Below are 23137 nucleotides of genomic sequence, written 5' to 3'. Positions count from 1 at the left end.
ATAGTATTGGAATCTGACAGTAATGCAGCATGAACCTGCAGTTTGCTTGAACACAGCTATTGTTTTGTATAAGATACAAAACCTTTGGTTTCTGACAATTAGTTGCACCGCTTTCACAAGGCGCCCACTGCAATGCTCTTCTGAAGGCGGTGGTAATTTCTATATTATGTGACAAGAACAGTTATGATGGAAAGCCCTCAACTGTATCACATCATGTGCCAGGATGGTGATACAGGAACATTTGTGCTCATGAGACACTGGTAAATGACATAATCTCTAATATGTTATAATAAGCTAAACTATCTTTGTAGTACACTATCTTGCCTCTCAGATACAGACCATTACAAAACTTCTAAAGGACTGCATAAATTTAGAATCCTGGCAGTAGAGGGGAATCAATGCACACTGAAATGACACTTACTAAATATAGCATGGGAAAGGTTTTACTGCCCTATTATGTGAAAAAGAAAGGATTTAATGGTCTTTGCTGTTACATCAACACCACAGTCCAACTACATAATTGCCAGCACATTTTTAACAAGTTCAGACTTCTACTTTATCCATCAAATTAAAGATTAGTAGATCAAGGGCAGGAAAAGAGGCAGCAATAAGAACAACTATAAGTGTTATATGTGGGTGGCAGAGCCGCTTTATCCTGTGCAAATCATCCTTAGCAACTGTGGTGGAAAGAGTGCAAAGTGAAACATATAAACACTTGCATATGATCACTATCTCTGTACTGTCTGCTGCACACATAGCTCCTTTATCAGGTGATCAGAGAGATAATGTTCAGTTACCTCAGGCAATTGCATTGATTAAAGAGAGGCTTTGCTAATGAATGGGTTATTATGAGCGAGCAAAATATCTGGATAAAGTGATACCTCGCTACTGGTAAACTTTCTCATCAAAGCCGTCACAGTTCTTGACAGAGTGAGAAGAAATATAGATTACTGAGAGTGCATTATTGCAGGGAAGTCTTCCATTGTGCATGTTCACCAAATTATATTTATCCGGGCCTTCAGCAATTTTTTAAAGAAAGATTTTAAAAAAGAAAAGAACATTAATGTCTTTGCTTATGCCTAGCTGTAACTGGCAGGGACTCAGTGCAATTGGGATTAAAAGGCATTATGACATTGTCTCTTATTTTCTCATTTATTCATCTCATATGCTGGTGTGGCAGCATGTGTTCCCATCAGTATTTTCTGAACCTCAAAAGCACAAAACCTCGAGCCCCTAATGTATTGAAATCAGTGCTGACCTGCCATTTACACTACCAGAGCACCAGACGCTATAGCTGCTTGTCATCCTGCCTATTAACTTGACGTCTTTATTCACAGGCCATCTGCAACAGTGAGAGATATAACTAATGTCTTCCATACAACAAGGTGGCAAAAGACAGAGCGCAGTGTACAGTCGACCTTTGGGATTCTCAAAGATCCTAACTACCAGACATGAAAATCAATCCTCGCCACTGGCATTAATTAAAATAAACTAAAGGGCAGAAAAAGATAAAATGTACATTCTGTCACTGTGAAGGTTTCTGAAGAACCTTACAAGCATTTTGTTATATATTAAGTTCTGGTTCTTGTTAGAATTCTTGATTTTGTACTTTTTTGTTGTTGGTTAGTCTCACTGAATCTTTCCATAGGTATTTGAAAACCCATGTACTTCAATCTTATAGAATAAAAAAAGACAATTTTCTCCCCTATTTTCCCCTAAATGTGCTGACTGCGATACAGTTGCATAAGCACAACCGTCCTCTCCTACAAAACTCAAATGAGGCTACACTTGATGTACTAATGATGTGAACAGAAATATATCTAAATTAAGCACAAAACGTCTCCCAGTGTCCCAATGTGTTGTAACACCAGTGGAATGGCTGGTGTTTGCACTCATGGCTGCTATATGTGCAGGTTGCGTTCTCAAAAGCTCCCTCTATCCTTGTGTCGGTATTCCAAATGAAGGACTCATCATCAATAATCCACTGTGCCAAATACTGGTAAAACTCAGGCCTTTTCATGTGAATCTTCACAAACCATTTAAGTTTTCAATCTCAGCCAGGATGCCCTGTTGAAACCTGTTCAATGGAATGAAGGCAAGGCACTGTATTTCAGGGAGTGAGGGAAACAGAGAGATAGCACAAGGGAAGATCAACTGAAAAGGTAAAGGTTAACATGAGGTAACTTTCATCTGTGGTGTATTCCACTCTAGACTTACATTACATACTCTAGTCAAATTTACTTAAGTCAAAACTCTTTTTTTTATTTTGGATAAAATGTGAGAACCAAAAAAAAGTATTTTTATATCTGTACTCATTGCCTTCACTCCAGAAGAATACTTTAGCTGCGAGCTTCTCTTAAGAATGCATCTCATCATTTAAATCACACAGTCACACAGTTACAGTGGTTCCTATTATTTGTACAATCTACAGCTAAAGGTAATACAGTGTGACATGGATTTTACAGACAAATTCAAAGACATGCTTTTGGTCTGGCATTTCAGTCAACTGTTAAAGTGATTTAAAAGATTTCTGAGGCAAAAATCATCCCAACTTGTTTATTTCTGTTTTCGGTGATGCTTTGGAGCTAACAAAGGATTATACTGTGATCCGCTATGCCTCAGAAAGAAATATTTACAGAGCAGATTTCATCCCACTACAGCTAACATAATTAACCTTGGCATCACCTAACCACTACTTTTTGACTAATCCAATTTTTCCTTTTATTCTTTACAACCTTCGTGATGTCCTAACTGTGGGTCTTGGCCTTTCACCTCGCTTTGTCAATAAACAGAACTCCAACTAATACATTAAATAGGATTTCTTTATGCCAAATGGATACTGTTAATACAATCAATGGGAGTACACAACTAAAGAGGTGTTCAAAGCAGGTCAACATCGGGTCTTATTTTAATGACAGATTGCAAGATGGAGTTTAGAATGTCATAAACATGCTGAAATGTATCTGGAAAAGAAAATGTAAATTTCACTCTTGAAGTGATTATTTTAGCAAATGGTTATGATGCTAAGTTAGAAAAATATAAGGCAATTGAAGGAAATATCCTACAGTTGTCCTTTTTTTTACTAAACATGAAAGAAATACTTGAGAATTTGTACACATGACTTTGATTGCGAGTTATAAAATTACATTAGGATTTGGCGCCTCAAGAAATTAGTTGAAGTAATCATTCTGGTAAATATTCAGTATTTAGTAGCACAATAAACATTTGTCTAAATAAATAAAAACAGGAAGATCTAAATACTAAATCAAAATCGTCTTTCCACTGTATTATTGACTGCCTTCCTTCCTTTTAGCTTCATTGTTAGCAAGTGAGCCCTTGTCTCCCAATATACTATCCTCTAGACCAATTGCCTTTTATGTAAATGTTTCTGAATTACTGAGCCTATATTGCTTAAAGATATTACTCTTTGGATATGTTTACAGTGGTGGTGAACATTCTATCTTATACTGGTAGAACAATTGATTGCCCCACACTACAACTGAAGGACAACAACCAAAGGACTGAAAGAAAGCCTTCATAGAATGGAGTTTAAAATGCTTGTCTGGTCTTAAAATCCATTCATGGTTGTGCCCACCCTATCTCTGCAAACTTTTACTGCCCTATATTTGGGTCCACTCTTCCAACTTTAGTCTGTTGTTCGCTCCTTACTCTCTTCTCTCCACTATTGGTTGTCAAGACATACTACAGTCTTCTGAAACTTGCCTTGCTACCACATTCCCAGTGAGAAAGACATGTCCAGCTATGTTGCCTATGTTATATTCTCCTCTCCCAGTGCAAGTGGATTGGGGAGGTTTTATCAAATGAGAGATAAACCAAGAGAACAGGCTAAATAATTTTAATGGAATTTTGTGAATTATCTTCCTGACGACTATTCACTTTTTTCTATTTGCAAAGAATATTATTACTAAATACACACTCTTTTGCATATATCTCAGAACTATCTTGATCGAGTTTCAAAATCATATGCTTCTGTACCTAAATGTCTCAATGGCATGATAAAGTGCTATATGAAATGCAAGGATTATTATTATTAAAAGGACAATGGCATTTGTGTAAAAATGGGAAATTCGTTCCCAATTCTACAATTGCTATGTTTGCAATCCTCCCCTCTCCCTATTTGCAAACTGATTTAATTGAAATATTTAAAATGAGTAGACTTACAATCTGCAAATGAACATCACTTATTAGGATAAAAAAATGCATATGCCATATGAGCAATTCCCTGCAATTTTGCAAAAGATGGATGGCAAGCTTGTTCTTTGCTGATGTTATGTAAGGAAACCAATCACACAGTAATCAAGGAAAGGGTTGAGCACCAAACAAAGTTTTGCAACTGATGTTTTCCAGCTGACTTGGTGGATTCAGCTGTGAATGTGCAGGGCAGAGAAGGTACCTTATGCACGGTTCACATTCTAAAGGTGGACTAAGGTGTGTTGCTGTTCACCCTTAATAGCTGATGCAGATGCACTCTATTCTATCTTGATGAGGCCAATTCTGTCAATCCTTACTATTGGTAACCTTCAACTTTGCAAAGCTAAAAATTTAACAAAGAATCTTGCCTTAATAGTTGAGAGCATAGCCTCCTTTCCAAGTGATTAACAGATCCTCTCATTTCAATACAGCTTCTGTAAAAGTAAAACACCTGCAGTTATAAGCTCCTTTCAGCTCATTCCCATGATGCATTTTATGCCTGATCACAGCACGAAGGTCAAATACCACATCTGGAAACCTTCTCATCATCTCCTCTTGTGGAGGCAGTCAAGTGTAGGTTGTCAGTTCCACCTGTTCTGACAGGTTTAACCTGCTTGACCTGCAGCTAGCCCTTGGGGACATTAATTATAGAAAAGCCCGAGATGTTGGAAAACAAGGCCAGGCTGGATGTTGTTACAGTCCTTGTCACCTACTAATCACGTCCTGTGACATAGGGCTTTGGATAGTCAGACTTCTCATTAATCATCTGGCCTTAAACTTAAATGCTTTTTCTGCTAGATTAAAGCTCCAGACCATTTCTGTCCACTCCACCTGGCATTTAGAGCCTAATAAGTTCTCCGCTCTATAATTTAAGTCCCCTTGAGGCTTGTAAAACCTATTCATTTACAATGGCCTTGGTTTGCAATAGCTTGCTGACTCAGATACTCTGAAATTCTGCAAATAAAACTGTTCAGTAACTTCAAAGAAAGTGACTGATAGAATCATTCATATATTGTAACTCATTTTGAAAGCAAATTCAATATGTTGTTTACTTTGGTAGTGCAGAGCAATTATGGGAAACAAGTTTAATATTTGCACTTAAAACCATGAAGCACAAATATTTCAACAGCAACTAAATCATCTGTCATCCTGTCAAGACGAAAGCCAAAGCTTTCAACAACTGAGTCCAGACTGGTACCTGCCAGAACTTGACCTACCAGCTAGGGACAAAACAAGTTAAAGCACCAGTTTAAACCTTCCTATCGACTCCAGCTTTGCCAGGTTAGTAAGCAATAAGTATTCACTAAATGCATCTGAACAGACCCACAACAATATCTGTCTTGCTGCACAAAGACCAGCAAAAGGCTACTTTTTCTGTTGGTTGTATTTATTTCTATTCACAGATCCTCTGTTGCTGGCCTGGACTGACAGTGGGTGGAAATGCTATCTTTCATTACACAAAGTATAAATAGTGTAATCTATCAACACTGTCAATCAAGATGATTGATTACATGCTGTCATGAACGAGAGTGACATATTAGAAAAGTTTTGTTAACAATGCCTATTGCTAGTCCTTCTGCCACAGAAGCTGGTGATTAATGTGTTGTCAGCCTGTAATCCCACACCCCTAGCTAATGAGGCAGGAATTTATCATCTTTACAGAGTGGCAGATGTCAGAAGGAAAGGAATCCAAGTGCTGGAAACAATATACTTTTTCTTACCATGTCTGACAAGTCTGACAGGCCCAAACCACAATGAGTCTTTGTGTAAGCACATACTCAATGAGGGACTTTCAGTTTTCTCTTTCTTTTTTTGTAGTAGACTGCAAAAGAAGCAACTATTCTTTCAACTGCACATAATAAAGAAACACTATGAACTGTGAACTCCCTCCTACCAAATTCAGGAAGAAAAAACATTTTACACGAAGATGTTCAGAATCTAATGCCCTGGATCTGTCAGACAAGCAAATACCTTCAAAAGGTTTGAGGTGTGATAGAAAATGCCAAAAGCATGAGTGCAGAGGCAATGGTTGCAGATAGTACTGCTCTCTGTCAACAATACCCTCAGGCAAAATGTATCACAAACATTACAGAGTAATTTAATATGGAGACTGCTGGCATTCCAGAGTTGAAAGTTCCTGTTAGGTTTATGAGCAGCTGGAACTTTCCAGATCATGCACACCAAAAGATGGAGTTACAGTCTGTGACTTGCAGGCCAAGACAGGGACTGAATGTAATGAAGTGAGAAGTGCTAGCACCATGTACTCCGTTGCCAACAGTTCAATGATTTTACATACAGACAGGACCCCCAAGAATGCAGGTTAAAAATAAAAGCTAACAAAAGACAGGCAAAAATTTCAAACCTTATAAAAGATTTCCTACTGTGTTCACTGAACAGGCATGTGTAGAATATAACTTGTTTGAATCATTGGCAATTGACAGTGCCTTTCAATAAAGGCTGCAAAAGCGTGGAGAGATTATTTATTATGTTGTGTTTAATTCAGAGGGATATAAGGTCCCAAAGAAAACCACTGTTTAGGATTGGATAGACTTGACCCCAAAGAATGTCACAGGGATGTAGCCCAATAACGTTTTGTGCCTGTGCTTTCTGTCTGTTTTCCAGCTGCCAAAGTTGTCCAGAAATGACAGTTTAATACAATAATAATACTGTACTTGCGCTTGATACAGTGCTTTAACACATTGTTGAAACATCTCAAAGTGTTTCACAGAATTTTTGCTCTAAAGTAAAGTGTAGGAATTGTGTAATTAGAGGCAAACAAGCCAGCTGAATTCCACACAACAATATCCCCCACGAGCAGCTATAAATTGAATGGCCAATCTTACCCTCCCTAATCCTGACCCCCAGCTCGGGTCCGAAACTCTGACCGTCCAGCGCCTTAGGACATCCTCCCGACGTGAAAGGCGCTATACAAATGTGATTTTGTTGTTGTTATCTGGGGGATTGTTGGCCAGGACCTTTTTTCACTTTTTGCGTCGTTCCATGGAATCTATCCAGGCAGATAGCACCCCACCTCAACTGTACAATGGCACTTCTGACAATGCAGCAATCCCCAGCATTGAGTTTCAGCCCTAGATTATAAGTTACGAGTTCCAAGTCTTGATATGGTGCTTGAACCTGCGACCTTCTGACTTAGAGGCACAAATGCTAATAACTGAGCCAGGTTGACTCAAAGCTCCAACATGAATCACACAACAGCTATTTAGACTCAATATTTGTAATTATTAAAGGTTCATAGATAATGCTCATTGAGCTATCTTTTAAATGTTTCGATATGTCCTACTCTTCCCTATCCTTTAAGCCTTTCAACTTCAGTTACCTTGATGTACAATAATGTTTGCATGTATTGAAACTCTAAATGCCAAGTATAACCAACATTCATAGCCTCTTTACAGGAGAAACTATTCTAACTGTGTAAAGAAAAGAGCAACCCTTTCCAGTAAAACATTCTCCATCAGCTCATACTGTTTCAAATACTGACCCAAGGTTGTTGTGCTGTAATCCCTCCCTCTTCCTATTCATAGAAACACAGCAATGTACACAACATTGCTGAAAAACCCATTTGGCTGGTCTGAAATGTGAGTGTATATATATAATCTCTCTCTATATATATACACATGTTACTGTGTGTGTATATAGATGTGTGTATATAAAATAAATAATACAACACTATTTTCAGTCACATTCCTCAAATCGATTTCTTCACTAAATAATTACCTTATTCCCTCTTTATTTTGTGAATTGACCACACAATTCCTTCGATATATTTACCTCTGAATCTAATAACACTGAATCTTTTCAGTGGACAGTAGCTTTTTGCATCACTAGTCTAAAGAACCTCAGAAACAGAAAGAAACAAAGAAAATGTAGACGGCAAAAGTCATACTCAAGCTGTACAGTGCTTTGATCAGGCCACACCTAGGGTGCATACTGTGTATAGGTCTCGTTGCTCTGATGTATTGTGGCTATCCAGGTCATAGAGACAGTCCAAAGGAGAGCCATGAGCATAATTGCCAGAGTCAGTGGAATGAGTTATGATCAACAATTAGATAAGTTAGGGATCAAAGGAGATGTTTCAGAGAGAATTGTATAGTTATATAACATTTTAAGTGAGACAGAGAATGTGAACCCAAATGTCAGAACATAGGTGTAGAGTTGCAAAGGGTAATTTCAGAACAGATCCCAGGAAATGTTTCTTTACCCAGCGTGTAATTAACGACTGGAACAGGTGGTTGAGGAAGGGTGATTGAACCAGGACTATGTACTCATTTAAACCAACAAAGTGCTTTGATCGTAGGATGTTACGGTGGGGATTCTGAAAGGATGAGATCAAATGGGCCATCCAAACCTCTCTTTGCGATCTTGTGAAAACAGATTCGGGAGTGAACCTGGGACACTTTAGATCTCTATGGCTCTGGTAAATGTACTAGCTGAGGGGTCAGTGGGACTTTACAACACTCATTTAAACTCTCGTGAAGATCTTTAAAATGTTCCTACAACACTTATGTTGAAATTTATCTTCACAAAAAAATACCTGTTCTCTACAAGTTCACTTTCGTCAGATTGGCTAACCTGCCTCTATAATGAACAGACCAAGTGACACACAAAGGCATCACAGTGCAGCAACTGTTATGTTGGACACAAGAATTTTTGCCATGGTTATTGCCCACAGAATAAACTCATTATGCAAACTAGTCTTAAAAATAATAAACTTTAGAAATGAATTAACTTCAACATACTGGAAAAATACAGCAGTCAGACTTGCCTAGCTCACTCACTCAATCTGTGAGTTATGCATTTGATGTTTGTCTCCCCAATACCACATCCTGTTATCAACTCTCTGTGTAACATGCTGCCAAGTATCCATTACATCTGTTTTTTATGCCAATTGGAGGTTTGAACGTACTGAAATTGAACAACTGTTACTGGCATTCCAGATATTTTCTCGTCAATCTTTTACTCTTGATTTAAAAATAGTTTTGATGCTATTTTGCTTTCTCTTTGAGTATCCAGTTCTGCTGAACGCCTCAAATTGTTAGGAGTTCTGAAATACACTTAAGGTTTTACAAGGTGCAGTAACAATTTAGCAACCACTTTTTTTAATATAACACATTCTGGTGAAACCTAATCAAGACAGTGGCATAATAAAATATAAAGGCTGACATGGTAAAAGGTCTTGCAGTAAATCATACCAGGAATGAATTTATTCACTCCTTTGTTAAGGCTGGGATGTACTGCATTTTAAACCTCTGGTGGTTTACTGGTGTGAAACTTCAGAGCTTTATGTACACACGGCAATACGTCAATAGTAAGCTATTTTAACATTACTGCAATACTGTATGTACAAGTCTAACTCACAGAGGAAATAGCACATGTACTGTGCAAAATTTTGCTGAATTATTAAATACTCTGCATTAACAAAGGCCAAATTAATCAATCACAGCTACAGTAAGAGAAATAAAAGACGGGTTCTTTCACAGGAAACAAATGCAGTATCTGTTACTGTGCTTACACCACAACTTTTATTCCAGAATGAATCTGGTGTAAAACAGCATCACATGGTGGGTGCATTGCACCACAGGGAAGAATAGTCTTGTCACAGTGTTACCTCCTCCATTGGAGCTATGTGCTCTCATCCCAAAGAATCATAGCACAACTAGTGCAAACTTGTTCAGTTGTACAGATACAGTCCAGTATAATCAGCAACAAGGTAGGAGAGCACGGAACAGAACTGCACAGTGGAGCAAATTAATTGGGAACTGTAGTAAAATCAATCCAGGTGCATCAGATCCAATTTTGGAATCAGTGTTCCTGACATCACCATCAGCAGGTTATAATGATGCAACAACAACAATTTGCACTTATATAGCATCTTTCACATAGGGAGAATGTCTCAAAGTGCTTGAAAAAGACAGAATGTGAACCTGAGGTAGAGAAGGTCATTCATTTAAGGTACAGTCAATAGTTTTTTTTTGACAGGTTTTAAAAGAAGAGAGGAAGCGGGTAAGTTAGAGGGATTTCTAAACAAAATCCAGGGAATGGAAGCAAAGTAGCTATGTACAGGCAGGAAGAGTGGGGGGGCATGAAGCAAGCCAGTGTTGCTAGAACAAAACTGAATATCTTAGAAGTTGAGGGAAGATGCTATAAAACAGTCAGAAAGGTAACAATCTGTGTATTAATTACCAAATAAGATTTTACAAAGTTAAATTCACCCTAATTGATTGATCCGTTGAGCCATCTGAGCAAATTTATATAGAAAACATAAATACATTTGCTAGGCTGAATTAGAAGATTTCTGACTGAAACAACCATAGAGCAGGTTTCCAAAGTCAACTTGTATCAGACTCATATCTGCCAATTTCTCTGCAGTTTCTCATAATGATTAAATGTCTGCATGAAAGTATTCAACCTTGGAAGTACACAGTAGTAGGGGGTTCCATGCTGGCAGGCAGACACAGGGTGCTGCAAATTCTGTGTAATATAATCTTAACACAGACCCGTCAAACCTCAATCATTGAGGTTTAAAAATATAGTCTATTTTGTGCTGCAAAATAAACTGAGCACGGTATGTTTAAAGGGGGTAAGCGATCTGCCTTGTACATTTGTATCATAAATCTCATTCTCCTCAAAGGGCTACCCCTTGACGTGTCAGTGAAACACTAGCAAAGGAAACCTGTGTTGGTGCGCAGAGCAAACACTGGAGACACATATCAAACACTAATCTGTCTGAAAACTTATGGCTATGCTTCTTAGTACTGTATCCAGTAGAACATAAAGATTAGAACTTAACTAAACTAAATTCTTTTTAAAAACGTTTCTCAAACATGTTGGATGAGCAACGGATCACAGATGACGTAGCTTTTATCTTAATAGTCACCCTTGCTGTGAATGAAGCTTAAGTTCATGTGTTACGGAGTCTCTCAATCCCTCATCATTGTTTAGGAACAGCAAACTGTTCAAAATCACTTCTAAAGCCATTTTTAAATTATAATTAAATAGATATATGCTATATCTGTTATTTCTAAACCTAATACAGTAATAGGTTCATCCATATAATTTGTATAGTCAGCTGTACAGTAGTGAGATGCCTACTAATTTGTCAGCTTCAACTTTTCTTTCTTCCTCTCTCTTTTTTCCTACTGAGTTGTGAGTTTGATGGTTTGCCCAATTGGCCTTCATTTTTGTGAGCGCTGACTGAGTGTTGGTTGAAGGCGAGTGTTGGTAAGGCTCTAAGATGATGGGAGGCATACCATCCGACCCCAAACCTAATTTTTACCTGACATTTCAATTGGGGGTCGGGCTCTGGCTAGTTATTCAACCCGAGAATCGTGGTTGATGTTTTTCTAATTCAGGGTTCTGAAGTCAATTGCTGTGTCCCCCAACTATTGTCTCACCTGAGACCAGCTAACAGTACAGACCGGGATTCAAACCTGCGACTCTATGGCCTGTCCTGCCAATGCTATAGTGTACAGAGTTTATTCACGAGGCCATCTGAGGAGCAAATTATTTTTTTCTAAAATGCAATTTGATTGTAATTTGCTTCCCCGCTGGCACAGTCCTCTGTTTTCCTGCTCTAGCCTTCTCTTGCTGGGGTGTGGTGCCAAGGACCCTGGATGCCATTCAATACTCCACTCAAGTGGCCATGTGTGAGCCTTAGCACTGAGTGCCAGCAGACCACTCGACTGTAGAAAGCATCACAGCCGAGCCTGACCTCTCCTCACCCTGCTGCCACACCCGCACATTTGCACGACCATTAGATGGGGATGCAAAGGCCCAGGAATCGGCACCCTGGTTCTGCCCTCACTAATGCAGGACTAATTTAGCCTCCCATGACTCCCTACCTTAGATCAGCAAATTCAACATGGATTGGGATTCTAAATTGCAAGCTCCTGGCTTCAGTTCTATCTACTACACCATCGGGATTGCCCCGAGGAACTAATATTTATATATAATTGGAATGAGCTACTGTAAACGCAATCCATCAGAGCAATACCAGTATGAGTAAGTATCACAATAATGCAAGTCATGACTGATTTTACAGGTTTCTTATGGCTGGGTCTTCTGATTGAGGCAATGAAGCTATGCCTATATCACTATGGCTATGCAACAAATCTTTTATTCAGTTGTAGTTGGTGCACATTAAAAGGCACAAGGGAACGAATCACTTACTAAGCACAGCAAATTTATGCGGCACCGACCTTAATGATTTTATTCATAGATTCAGGCCTTTGTTATATAATATCCCACCAATTTTCATTCATATGGATCCAAGCAGCCATTTGTTTTGTCTGATATCAATCCCAATTACTGAACTGCATGCAGACATCATATTGCATCACGTTCCAAAAGTTTTATAACATTTTTATTATCTGCACGTCTGTAGACAGCATCTTTCGAGTGTATCTAATGGTCTATTTATACTGCGTTTTTTGCACCAATTTGACATGAAAGTGTCAGTGAATCAACACTAAAACGCAGCATAAATCTGGTTCAAAGTTTGTGATCCGGAAGCAAATTGCACAAACTCCAGAAACACTTTGAAGTGGTTTTGAAGGGAAGCGATTCAGAGCTGCATTACATTGCAAATCAATTCAATCTTTGCTCTAGAAACTCCCCCAAAAACATCCTTAGTTGCTCTTACATAATTTAATGTTGTTTAAAAGACAATCACATTCCTGGTTCTTGATTTACAATTTCAAAATCATTTACCAGAGTCCAGAGCCTGCCCTGTTCTCTCTTCAGCTTCCATTGAATGCAGTTTTGAAGCAGGAAAGATATATACCCATTTTCCTGCTCTGAATCATTCTCCTATCGGGACTTCATGATTTCACGTTGCTCCAATACTATTGATGGGGCAAATGAGATACAGGTAAACTGGTGTTTCTTATCAAAACAGAAATGGCAACAACAACAATAGTTAATTCGTCAAAAGTTTCACAAATACACTTTTTCTCAGTCTTGTAAATCGCAGAACTTGTGGACATCAGCACTTTCCGCATTCAAGAAATGCCTACAAAGTAAATACTGTTATAATTCGGTGTGGCATTCCTGAGCCAACAAAAGCACCGTGTTATACTGTCAAGAGTACAGTCTCGGGGGTTGACAGCTGCCTGGAACAGACAATCTTGTTTCCATGACAACTTTTAGATATGCAGAAAATTAATATAAATCAAAAGTGCTCAGTTCTAAACAAAACTTTAAAAAGGAATATCCCAGGATTGAGTCCAATTGGAGACAACTTTAAATCACTGCCAAGGCTGATGCGCTTCCAGTAAGCAATTGGGGTAAAGCAAACAAACAGAAGTTGTCTCGAGTGCCTTTGCTTCATTCCAGCCTCAGAGACAACAAGAAAGGAAGAAGAAGCTTATTTGAAACTTGGAGGTGCTTGTAAGTTTGCACCGCATGTGCCAGTTTTACATTGCCACCATATCTCCAAATGGGAGTTGGGGCAGGTGTTCACAGTGCAGTGACATTTCTTGCATGCTCGTTTACTATTGACATCACAGTGTAAGTACGTCAGAGCTCCTCACCACAACCATCAGAAATTTCCTTTTTATGCTATCCGCTACATAAATAACAGTATAAGAAGAGTACAGGAATTGTGTAAGCATTAATTACTGGATGGTGCCAATCCAACAAAGAACAACATGGATTGAAACACTGCCCCTATAGCTGATAAAAGGCAACACAGTGCGGTGTCCCTCAAGGCTCTGTCCTCGGTCACCTCCTCTTCACCCTCTACATGCTCCCCTTGGTGACATCATCCGCAGACATGGGGTTAACTTCCACATGTATGCGGATGACACCCAACTCTACCTTTCCTCCTCTACCCTCAACTCCACGACCACCGATGTCCTGACAGCCTGCCTGTCCGACATCGAGTCCTGGACGAGAGACAACTTTCTTCAGCTCAACGTGCGTAAAACTGAGGCCCTCCTGATTGGCTCACGTCAGCGCCTCCGCACCTCAGGCGCTGACAGCATCAGCATCCAAGGCTGCACTCTCCACTTCTCAAAGCCCGTCAGGAACCTCGGGGTTCTGTTCGACCCTGAGCTGTCCTTTCTCCCTCATCTCCGCGCCACAACTGGCACCGCCTTCCATCACCTCCGGAATTTCGCCAGACTACGGCACTACCTCACCTCTCACGCTGCTGAAACTCTGGTCCACGACTTTATCACCTCAAGGCTGGACTATGGGAACTCTCTCCTCTCTCCGGCACCTCCCTCCACAAGCTGCAGGTCATTCAGAACTCTGCAGCTCCCGTGTACTGTCCCGCACCAGGCTTCGGGACCACATCACTCCCACCCTCGCTCACCTCCACTGGCTCCCCATCCCCCAGAGGATCGATTTCAAGATCCTCATCCTCACCTACAAGGTCATTCACGACCTTGCTCCCTCCTACCTCTCTGACCTACTAAACCCCTACCTACCTGCCCGTACCCTCCGTTCCTCTGGCTCCGGTCTGCTCCACATCCCCCGCCCCAACCGCCCTACCATCGGTGGCCGGGCCTTCAGCCTCTCAGCCCCTAGGCTCTGGAATTCTATCCCCCAGTGCCTTCGCCGCTTCCTCCCTTTCCTCCTTCAAGGCCGGTCTCAAGACCTTTCTCTTTGACCGTGCTTCAGCTCCCCTCTCAACTCTCTACCCCCTCCTCGCTCCTTCCTTCCCCTCACCCTGACCATTTCCCCCCTCCTCGCTCCCTCCCTTCCCTCCCCTCACCCTGACCATTTCCCCCTTGCTCGGGTCCTGACCCAACTGTACAGCGCCTTGGGACGTCCTCTCGACGTGAAAGGCACTCTATAAATGGATTGTTGTTGTTGTTGTTGTTGTTGCTGTACCTGATTATTGGCTGACATAGCTCACAGCTGTGTTTCCAATCCCATTATGATTATTTGATTAGTGGAGATCCCGAAAATAAAGTTCTAGTGTTTTTTCATGGGTGCGTGAGGGGTCCGATATCATCGCACAACTTAGGTGATGACTTGTGCAAAGCACAATCTGATTGTGGAGGCACCGAAAGAGCCAACTCTAAAGTAGATTCTGCCAAGTTTGGCGGACAGATTTTTCTTTACGAGTTGTTGTTTGCAGAGATTGGTTTGTCTTTGTGGGCAACACGCAATATAAAAGCGGTATAAATCTCTTATTTCCCTGCACTGTGTGTGTACCACTACATTTGTCAAGCATTCCGAAATGTTCTTTTCCATGAACGCTGCTACATAAATACAAGTTGTTGTTGTAATTTCTGTGAAAACAAAGATAACATGATCCTCCCTGCAGCGTACTTATTAAATAAAGCCGTTCTGACATCCAGCAGCCTGAAATGATGACGCTAATAAATCTTCAGTTGAAATATTGGTGCGTGACTTTTTTTTAAAAAGCGCAATTGATGATGAATAGTTCTAAGTTTTAATACATATCTTTATTTTAACTCACACATTTTTTGCAGCAGACATTTGACTGCACATCACTCACTCACCTCCCAGCTCCTGAGGTCCAAGGTCCAACTCATTTTAATCTGAATGAAACTTAGTGACAAAGTGGACTGGTTTCTGTGCAGAAAAATAATCGTATAACTTAGAACACAATTTAATGTTGCTTGCTATAAGTTGCGTTCCTTAGATATAATCGATACTTGAGGGAGCCTGTAATTCTCATCAACTCTTGATCCACACTGTAGGGCTACATTTCCCTTTCACTATAATAAGGTACAATTTCTAATACCCTATTGGTTGGAAGGCTTCCATGCCACAGTAATATCTCAGAAATAACCTTGAATTCTTCACGACTGCTAGGAAGGATTAATTATTATAGCCGTTCATTTAATTTGGAATGATTGCATCATTAAATAGAAACAGTGGACTCTAAACTAGGCATAAATATAAATGGAGATATGCTTTTTACAAGCAGTTCTGTGTTGACAGGCACACTTTATGCTTTATATTTTATGCATCTTGTGAGTGAGGAAAAGAACATGAATAATCTGTTATAACATCACAAAGTTCTGTACGTGCAACTAATTAAGTTCTTTGGAATCTTAATTTGTTTTCCAAATAATTCACAGCGGACACCTAAAACAGACAACTTATTGTAAAATGTAAGGAACAAATACAACTCTGGTTAAAGAAAACAAAAGCGGAATCAAAATAAAACAACACTATTACTTCATACTACTGAGATAATTTGTAAAATATTTAAGATTTGCACAGAGTTCCAGTTACCATGGCTAGAGTGATCCTAGCTGGATAACCATCAAGGAGCTTGCAAGGTAGTGCTCTCAATGACAAACTATGCTGCGGTTTTTGCTGATTAAACTCCAGCTGTACCCTAACCCACACCTCGGGGTCCCCAAAACATGGCTCTCGCCAGCCAAGTTGCTCCCAACACTCTCCAAAATTAAATGAGCAGGGTGCATCCCTCTGGGGAGGGAATGCATATTCCATTCCCAATGCAGGGAATTTTCTATGTGTACGTAGCATGGCGAACATGGCTCAAATCAAAAAAAAGCTGAAGAACAATCAATGAATTAAAGTAATTTTGGAAGGTTAAAATCCCAAGTTAACCTCAATTATCCTATTATCAACACTTTGCAGCTTTGGCTGTTCCAATTTAACAGCCATGTCCTGAACCAAGAGCTGAATACAATGTCTATAATAATAATAATAATCATCTTTACATCATGTCATCAAAACGTCTCAAAGCACTTCACAGGATTTACTGTAAAGTGCATTGACTATGTATTTTTGGGTAAATGCAGCAGCCAATTTATACATAACATTGTCCCACAAGCAGCTATCAAGTAAATGTCCAATTTTATCTGAATGATTGTTGACCAGTGAGAAAATCCTGTCTCTTTTCAAACAGTGCCATGGGTTCTTTAACATCCACCTGAACAATGAAATGGGACCTCAGTTTAATATTTGAAGGATAGTTGAAACAACAACAATCCATTCTGCTGGTGATAAGCAGAAACAGAACCAAAATTGCTTTTTGTAAGTGAAAGTTTGGTTGTAGGGGGAAAAAAGGAGCATTTTTCTCTCTCAGTGTTGTGTGAAGGACAAACTGATACACATTTAAACTTAAAATTTAACGTAGTGGCACAATGAAGCTATAAATGTTCCCATTGCTACCATTGGTGTCAATGGCTCTGTGAGGTGAAGCAGAGAGAAGGAAGAGCTAACTCGGATTCCTGTTCATTATTCAGTGACACCTCCTTTCCCCCCCCCCACTGATAGAGAGTGCACGAGTAACGATGTGAAATAAAAATAGCCCAAGACCAACAGTAATGGACCACCATGGTCAAAGAGCCAGCCAGCATTCACTGATTAACCTCAGGTTGAAAAACAGCACGAGCATCATCGGAACCCCCTGAACTGCACCCCTGATCCAAACGCTGCCTTTGTGAGAGAAGAGAAATTGCCCCGATAAAATTGAAAATGAATCCATTTTCATTGAATAAGATACTGTGCAGTTATAAGGATCTAGGCCTTTTCACTTTATGTTCTGCTTTATTTATGCACTTTATAACACACATATGCTTGGACTCCCAAGGGCAGAGTTATAAGGGTGGTGCACATGTAATTTGAAACACACAAATATACTTGCACTGAATGTCACATTTGAAAAATTATAGCATAAATCATGACTGAATTAATATTTATTTCAGTCATGAAGTTTTCCTGCATATTGAAGTACAACTCTGTAAACCTGATATTAAAAGTGAAGACATAAATCATGATCAAAGCTAAACAGGCTTTTACAGCATCAACAGAAACCTGGCATTTCCGTTTCAATGAAGCAGTTATTAAATTAACATGGGCCTGTGTGTATCCATACCAAAGTACAAAGTTATTATTCTTAGACCAGCCAGTAGCATAATCACCTGCAATTGTCGTCAAGTATTTTGATCGTGAAATAAAATAAAATGTAAAGCCAAGGAGCCCCATAAACTTGAGCAGTTTTACTCCATAAATGGGATCATGTCTTTAATGCAGGCAATAACTGCAGGAATACATGAAAACAAGTAACAAAAATATCCAATTATGCCATCAACTCTGCTACAAAAATCCAATTATCTGCAGGTCTGGCTACAGCTGCAGTAATTGGTGACCTGCACTTTTGGTCAGCAGACAATCGGGATGATGAAGGCAATTAAACACAAAAGTCTACACATGCCCTGCAGAGGTTATTATGCCTGCTATATCAGACCTCATCAATTTCAAAACAAAAAGGGATGGAAGCTGCCTCCACATCTCTTCAACCATGGCTGCAACCAAAACGTTAGCGAGGTGATCATAAGGTAAATTATGTCAATGGAAAGACAGACATGGGCTTTGCAAAAAACAGAGAGGAATAATTACAAACCCAGGATATAATTGAGCAATTTGATTGTCCTGCACTTGAGCTGTCGTTCTGATGTGAAGCGCTGCCACATCCTGTAACGCTACTGGAAATGGACAGGCCCTGTCCACTTTGATCTACCCTTACGCAAATGAAATGAGGTCAAAATCTGGTCATTAGATATTCCCTCATGTGATTAGGGCTTTTCATCTTTACAGGAGATTTTTATCAGTGATCACGTAGCACAGACCAACCATCAATGCTTTGAGAAGAGAAAAATGTAAACAGGAGGCAACAAAGTGAAAAGGTGAATCTGATTGAGGAAGCAGCTCTGAAACTGCAACACCTCCCTCTGAGATAAATAGGATTTGAAAAAAAGATGTACTCGCTGAAAAGGCACGGCAACAAAAGATCAGATCACTTAAACAAAGGCCAAACAATGGAGACAAAAGCCCTTTTCATTTATATTTCACAAGGAGGAAAGAAACTCTACTATTTAGAAACTTCCCTGGTTTAATAAAGTGTAAACAATATAGGTCGAGATAGCTATTTAATGCACATTTTCCTTGTTTATTTTCAGTGTTTTTAGTTTCTGTGATGATGTGCAGCAATGCAGAAAGATTTAGCATCTGATCCCTTGGCTGACGCCTTACCGTATCATCCTTGGGTTTCACAATTTTCATGAAGGCACCCCGAGTTACGGCTTCCACTCGTTCTTTTCTTGTGACTTTTCTTGCATCTAAGAACTTCAGGTTTGTCAGTTTGTGAAGGATAAAATATCTGGAAAAGAAGATGCTTTGGTTACTGGTAGTAGTTGCACGTACAGCATAATATCTGCAGAAAACAGTCGCAAAGGAGGTCAATTCAACAAAGACAAACAAACCAACAAAGTGGAGATAAAGATTAGAAAATGAATAGCTGAGAGACAACAAGGCCAGACTGGATTCTACAATAGCCCTGAAGGATTAAGGCAGAAATGGCAAAAGATAAGACACAACTGTGGGGGCAAGGGTGAAGAAAGATAAGGTAACAGACAGTGCAGCATAAAAGGTGTACATAATACTCCTTTTTCCCTCACCTGAGAAAAACTGTAAACAGCTTAAGCTAGAAAACAAAATTTTGGTTTATCCAAGCATTCATGTTGTCAGCCTAGCTCATTTGATAGCATTCTTGCCTCTAAGTCAAAAGGCTGTGGGTTCAAGGTCTCTTGGCTGACACTCCAATGCAATATCTTGTCCAAGTGTTCAAAAAAAACAAGGTAGTTTCTCTCAGTGCCCTGGCCAACAATCCCCCAGGACACTGGGAGAACCTCCCTTCTCTTTTTGAACCGTGGCATGGAATAAAACTAGTTATTTACATCACAGCTGTTTGTGGGACTTTGCTGTGCTCATATTGGTTATGGGTTCACCTACATTTACATGGTCACTACATTTGAAGTGAAGTGCTTTGAGACTCCTCCAAATCTCTTATATAGCGCCCTTCATGCAGGGTATTGTCTGAGAGCTTAAAATGCAAGGATATCAAATGCAAGGATCATTATTAAGGAGTTTAAAGCTGTCCAATTTAGATCAGTGTGAGTCCACCTGAATACGAGTCTCGTAAAATTCTGCTTAAGTACTGATTTCTCATTTCTCTCCCCACTTCCCCCCGTTGGTTATTTACTCCATTTTATTTTAAAAACAGGGCAAACATTCAGCTTACTGGTCTCGCCATTAGCCTCAGATTTTTTTGCAAATGTAGAAATGTAGAACGATTTTATATATACATATATATATTTTAAATCTGACTTGAAGCTATTTTCTCCATAATTTAATTGAATAAATTATTATTCTATAAGCTTAAACTATTTTATTAAAATACACAATAGTATAACCTGAATAACTGAGTTACAGGCCTTGGAGTCTTGTTTATTGGCAGCTTGTAAACTATTTCTAATGTCTCAAGCTAGCACTTAAGAAAAAGACAAGGATCTATTCCAAGCAGCAGTTGTGAGGAAACTGCAATACTCACTCGCAGCAGACTTTAACAGCCCATAACAGGTTGTTTACTGGGATACAAATTGTGCCAACTTGGCAAGGTAAGTTACCTCAGTACAGACCACAAATTTAGGTTGGGTTCTTTCTAGTCCACACTGTAGAAGGTATTTGCTCAGTGAGTTTGTCAGGGGGATAGGGTTAAACATTGCAAGGGCACATCAACTTTCATTTAAAATGCCGGCACGCTTTGTCTAAGCAAATTTAGACGAAATGTCTAGATCCACCTTCGCAGAAGAAAATGGTAATTTCTTGCCTTAAGGGAGCTTAATGAGGAATGCAAGGTCAATGCCCTTTCCTACTGTAGGCCTAAAATCCTAGTTATTTCTTTCCACGATGGTACAACGATGGTGATGTAATTTCAAAAAATCTTATCTCATTGGCAATGATTGGATCCAAAGTGAATGGAAGAGTACAAGTTTCAGAAGTCAACTAAATCATTATTTAATTATAATGTGAATATCAGTATGCTTGTCCAGCGACAAGTTTGTAATTTTTGAAAGTATATTTTTTCTTAAAAAAACACATTACACAAAGCATAGGAATTGCTTAACATTGGGCATATGCATTCGATTTGGTACATTTACAGGAGCTAAAGACTGTGAGCTTTGCGGACAATTCTGGTAAATTGTACTGGTTTTTATTGTTTTCCGAAGGGAGTGAATTGAGATAACATTATCTTGCAAGCTGTTTATCCCTTTTCATCAAGCTCCTGTCATTTCTATTCAGATGGGCGGTACGGGTTACCACGTCCCTTTGCAGTTTAGTGTTTGTACTTATGTTGTGAGTGTTGCTGATGTGGATGTCTGCTTTTGGCAGGAAGCCAGGAATATACACAAGATCTTGAGAATTTCTCCAGATTCAACTTCAGTGAGTACATGACTTTGTTTGGGATTCAGCAGTCTTTCACAGTGCATTGAGTCATGCTGGTCAGATGGTGGCGGGGAGAGTCTATCAGCTGCCACTTCAATACAATTCAATGTCCAGATGCAGTCTGATGAAAACCCAGGGCTTGCAGGGTCACTTTGGATTTTCAAGGAGAAAGACAGATTGAGAACTGAGCGATTGGATTGATTCAAATTGACTCTTTGATTTCCCCCCAAGCTTCAGATAGTCTAAATCCAAATCCTGATACTGTGTGAGAAATCACCAGAGACTCTCTACCTGGATAGTCAAGGAAATGGATGCCTCAAATAAAAAAAACTGCTGGTAAAAGTAACGAACAAAAGTACGGAGTTGGTTATTAAAAATCCCATGGTACTACTTGAAAAGAGTTTGTCCCAGTGCTCTGGCCAACTATCCCCCAGATTATTTAGTTATTCACTTATGGATGTTTGAATGTATATTTGTCTGTGTACAAAATAACTGTCAGGTTCACCTACAAAGAGCTGTCACTATGTGACATTAATTGGTGTGAAGTTTGGCCCTGGCCTGTACTGAGTCAGCTAAGGCACAAGAATTGATTTCCCAATCCTGACATTTTATCCAAAGATTTTTCCAAGAATATGGACTGTGGGTGTGGATGATCACAAAATTGGGCTTGCCTGCAATGCTTCCACGGATAAATACCCAATACTCATAAATCTAGACTTTATAAAACAAGAAGGGCCTCTTGATTATGGTATCAGTGCTTTGCCAATGCCTGTGAAAAATGAACTTTGGCAAATTTTAATAGAGTACATATGAAGAATTCACAATTTAAATGTATAATCATCTTGAGTTGCTTTTAAACAAAATTATGCTATTATTTAGTTACATTTACTGCCATAGCTCAAACGTTAATCAATTTTAAATCTGATTTTTATGTTGATATGTCAAATCCCAAAATTATTCAGCACCGTTAGCCAACAGTTTGAAACTCTCTGAATCCTTTCCTCTTTTGGGTATATGTTGAAGAAGGGGAATTAAATTCAGTTTGGCTCAATGTGTCAATTTGGATGCTCACTGCCCAATTTGTCCCTCCACCTTACCCATTCCCTCCCCTCCTTTAATGCCCATATTAACACTTTTTTTTGACCGCATTTTCAGTCATCTTCCCTGCCGCCCCCCCCCCCCATCTTACATTCCCATTTAGCTTTGTGAAGCGCTTTCAGACGTTTGCCAAGCATGAAACTCATAACAGAAATATAAGCTGTTGCTGTTCGAGCAATTTCTTGTGAGGATAAAGTGCAACACATGATCCAAATACAACTGGAGCAAAGACCATGAACATTGCATCGACGAAAGTAATTTTAAGTCTGAAACAAACAGCAGAGGCCAAAATAATGACAGCTATTACTACAATTATGTGAAATATAAGAAGAGGAATGTTAAGTTGAAAGAACATATAGAGGCTAGTGGAAACCATCAAATAAACAGGTTTGCAATATCTATACACATTACAATTTTAAATAATTCGAAAATCTTCATTATGCTTAGTTTTCCAGTACTGCAATTGGCATTATGTCAAATGGAAGTGAAAGTAACTTTTGAGAATAAAAACTGGAGGAAACAGTCACGTATAAAACTAGTCCACATGTCTGCAATTTCACTCCTAAAA

The 23137-nt window shown here is 39.3% G+C and overlaps 1 protein-coding gene across 1 annotated transcript in view; it reads right to left on the bottom strand.

Annotated features, from left to right (window-relative positions):
• The window catches only part of lrmda (leucine rich melanocyte differentiation associated), a 397076-nt gene that overhangs the window by 101681 nt on the left and 272258 nt on the right, over positions 1 to 23137 (bottom strand). The window contains exon 5 of the mRNA XM_042336602.1: positions 19219 to 19345. Coding sequence (XP_042192536.1) covers positions 19219 to 19345 — 127 coding nt within the window. The remainder of the gene's footprint in view (positions 1 to 19218; positions 19346 to 23137) is intronic.

This window comes from Callorhinchus milii, unplaced genomic scaffold (assembly GCF_018977255.1).
Source record: "Callorhinchus milii isolate IMCB2004 unplaced genomic scaffold, IMCB_Cmil_1.0 Scaffold7, whole genome shotgun sequence".
NCBI lineage: Eukaryota > Metazoa > Chordata > Chondrichthyes > Chimaeriformes > Callorhinchidae > Callorhinchus > Callorhinchus milii.
Note: the sequence above shows the minus strand (reverse complement) of the source record. Positions and strands in the feature narration are given on the sequence as shown.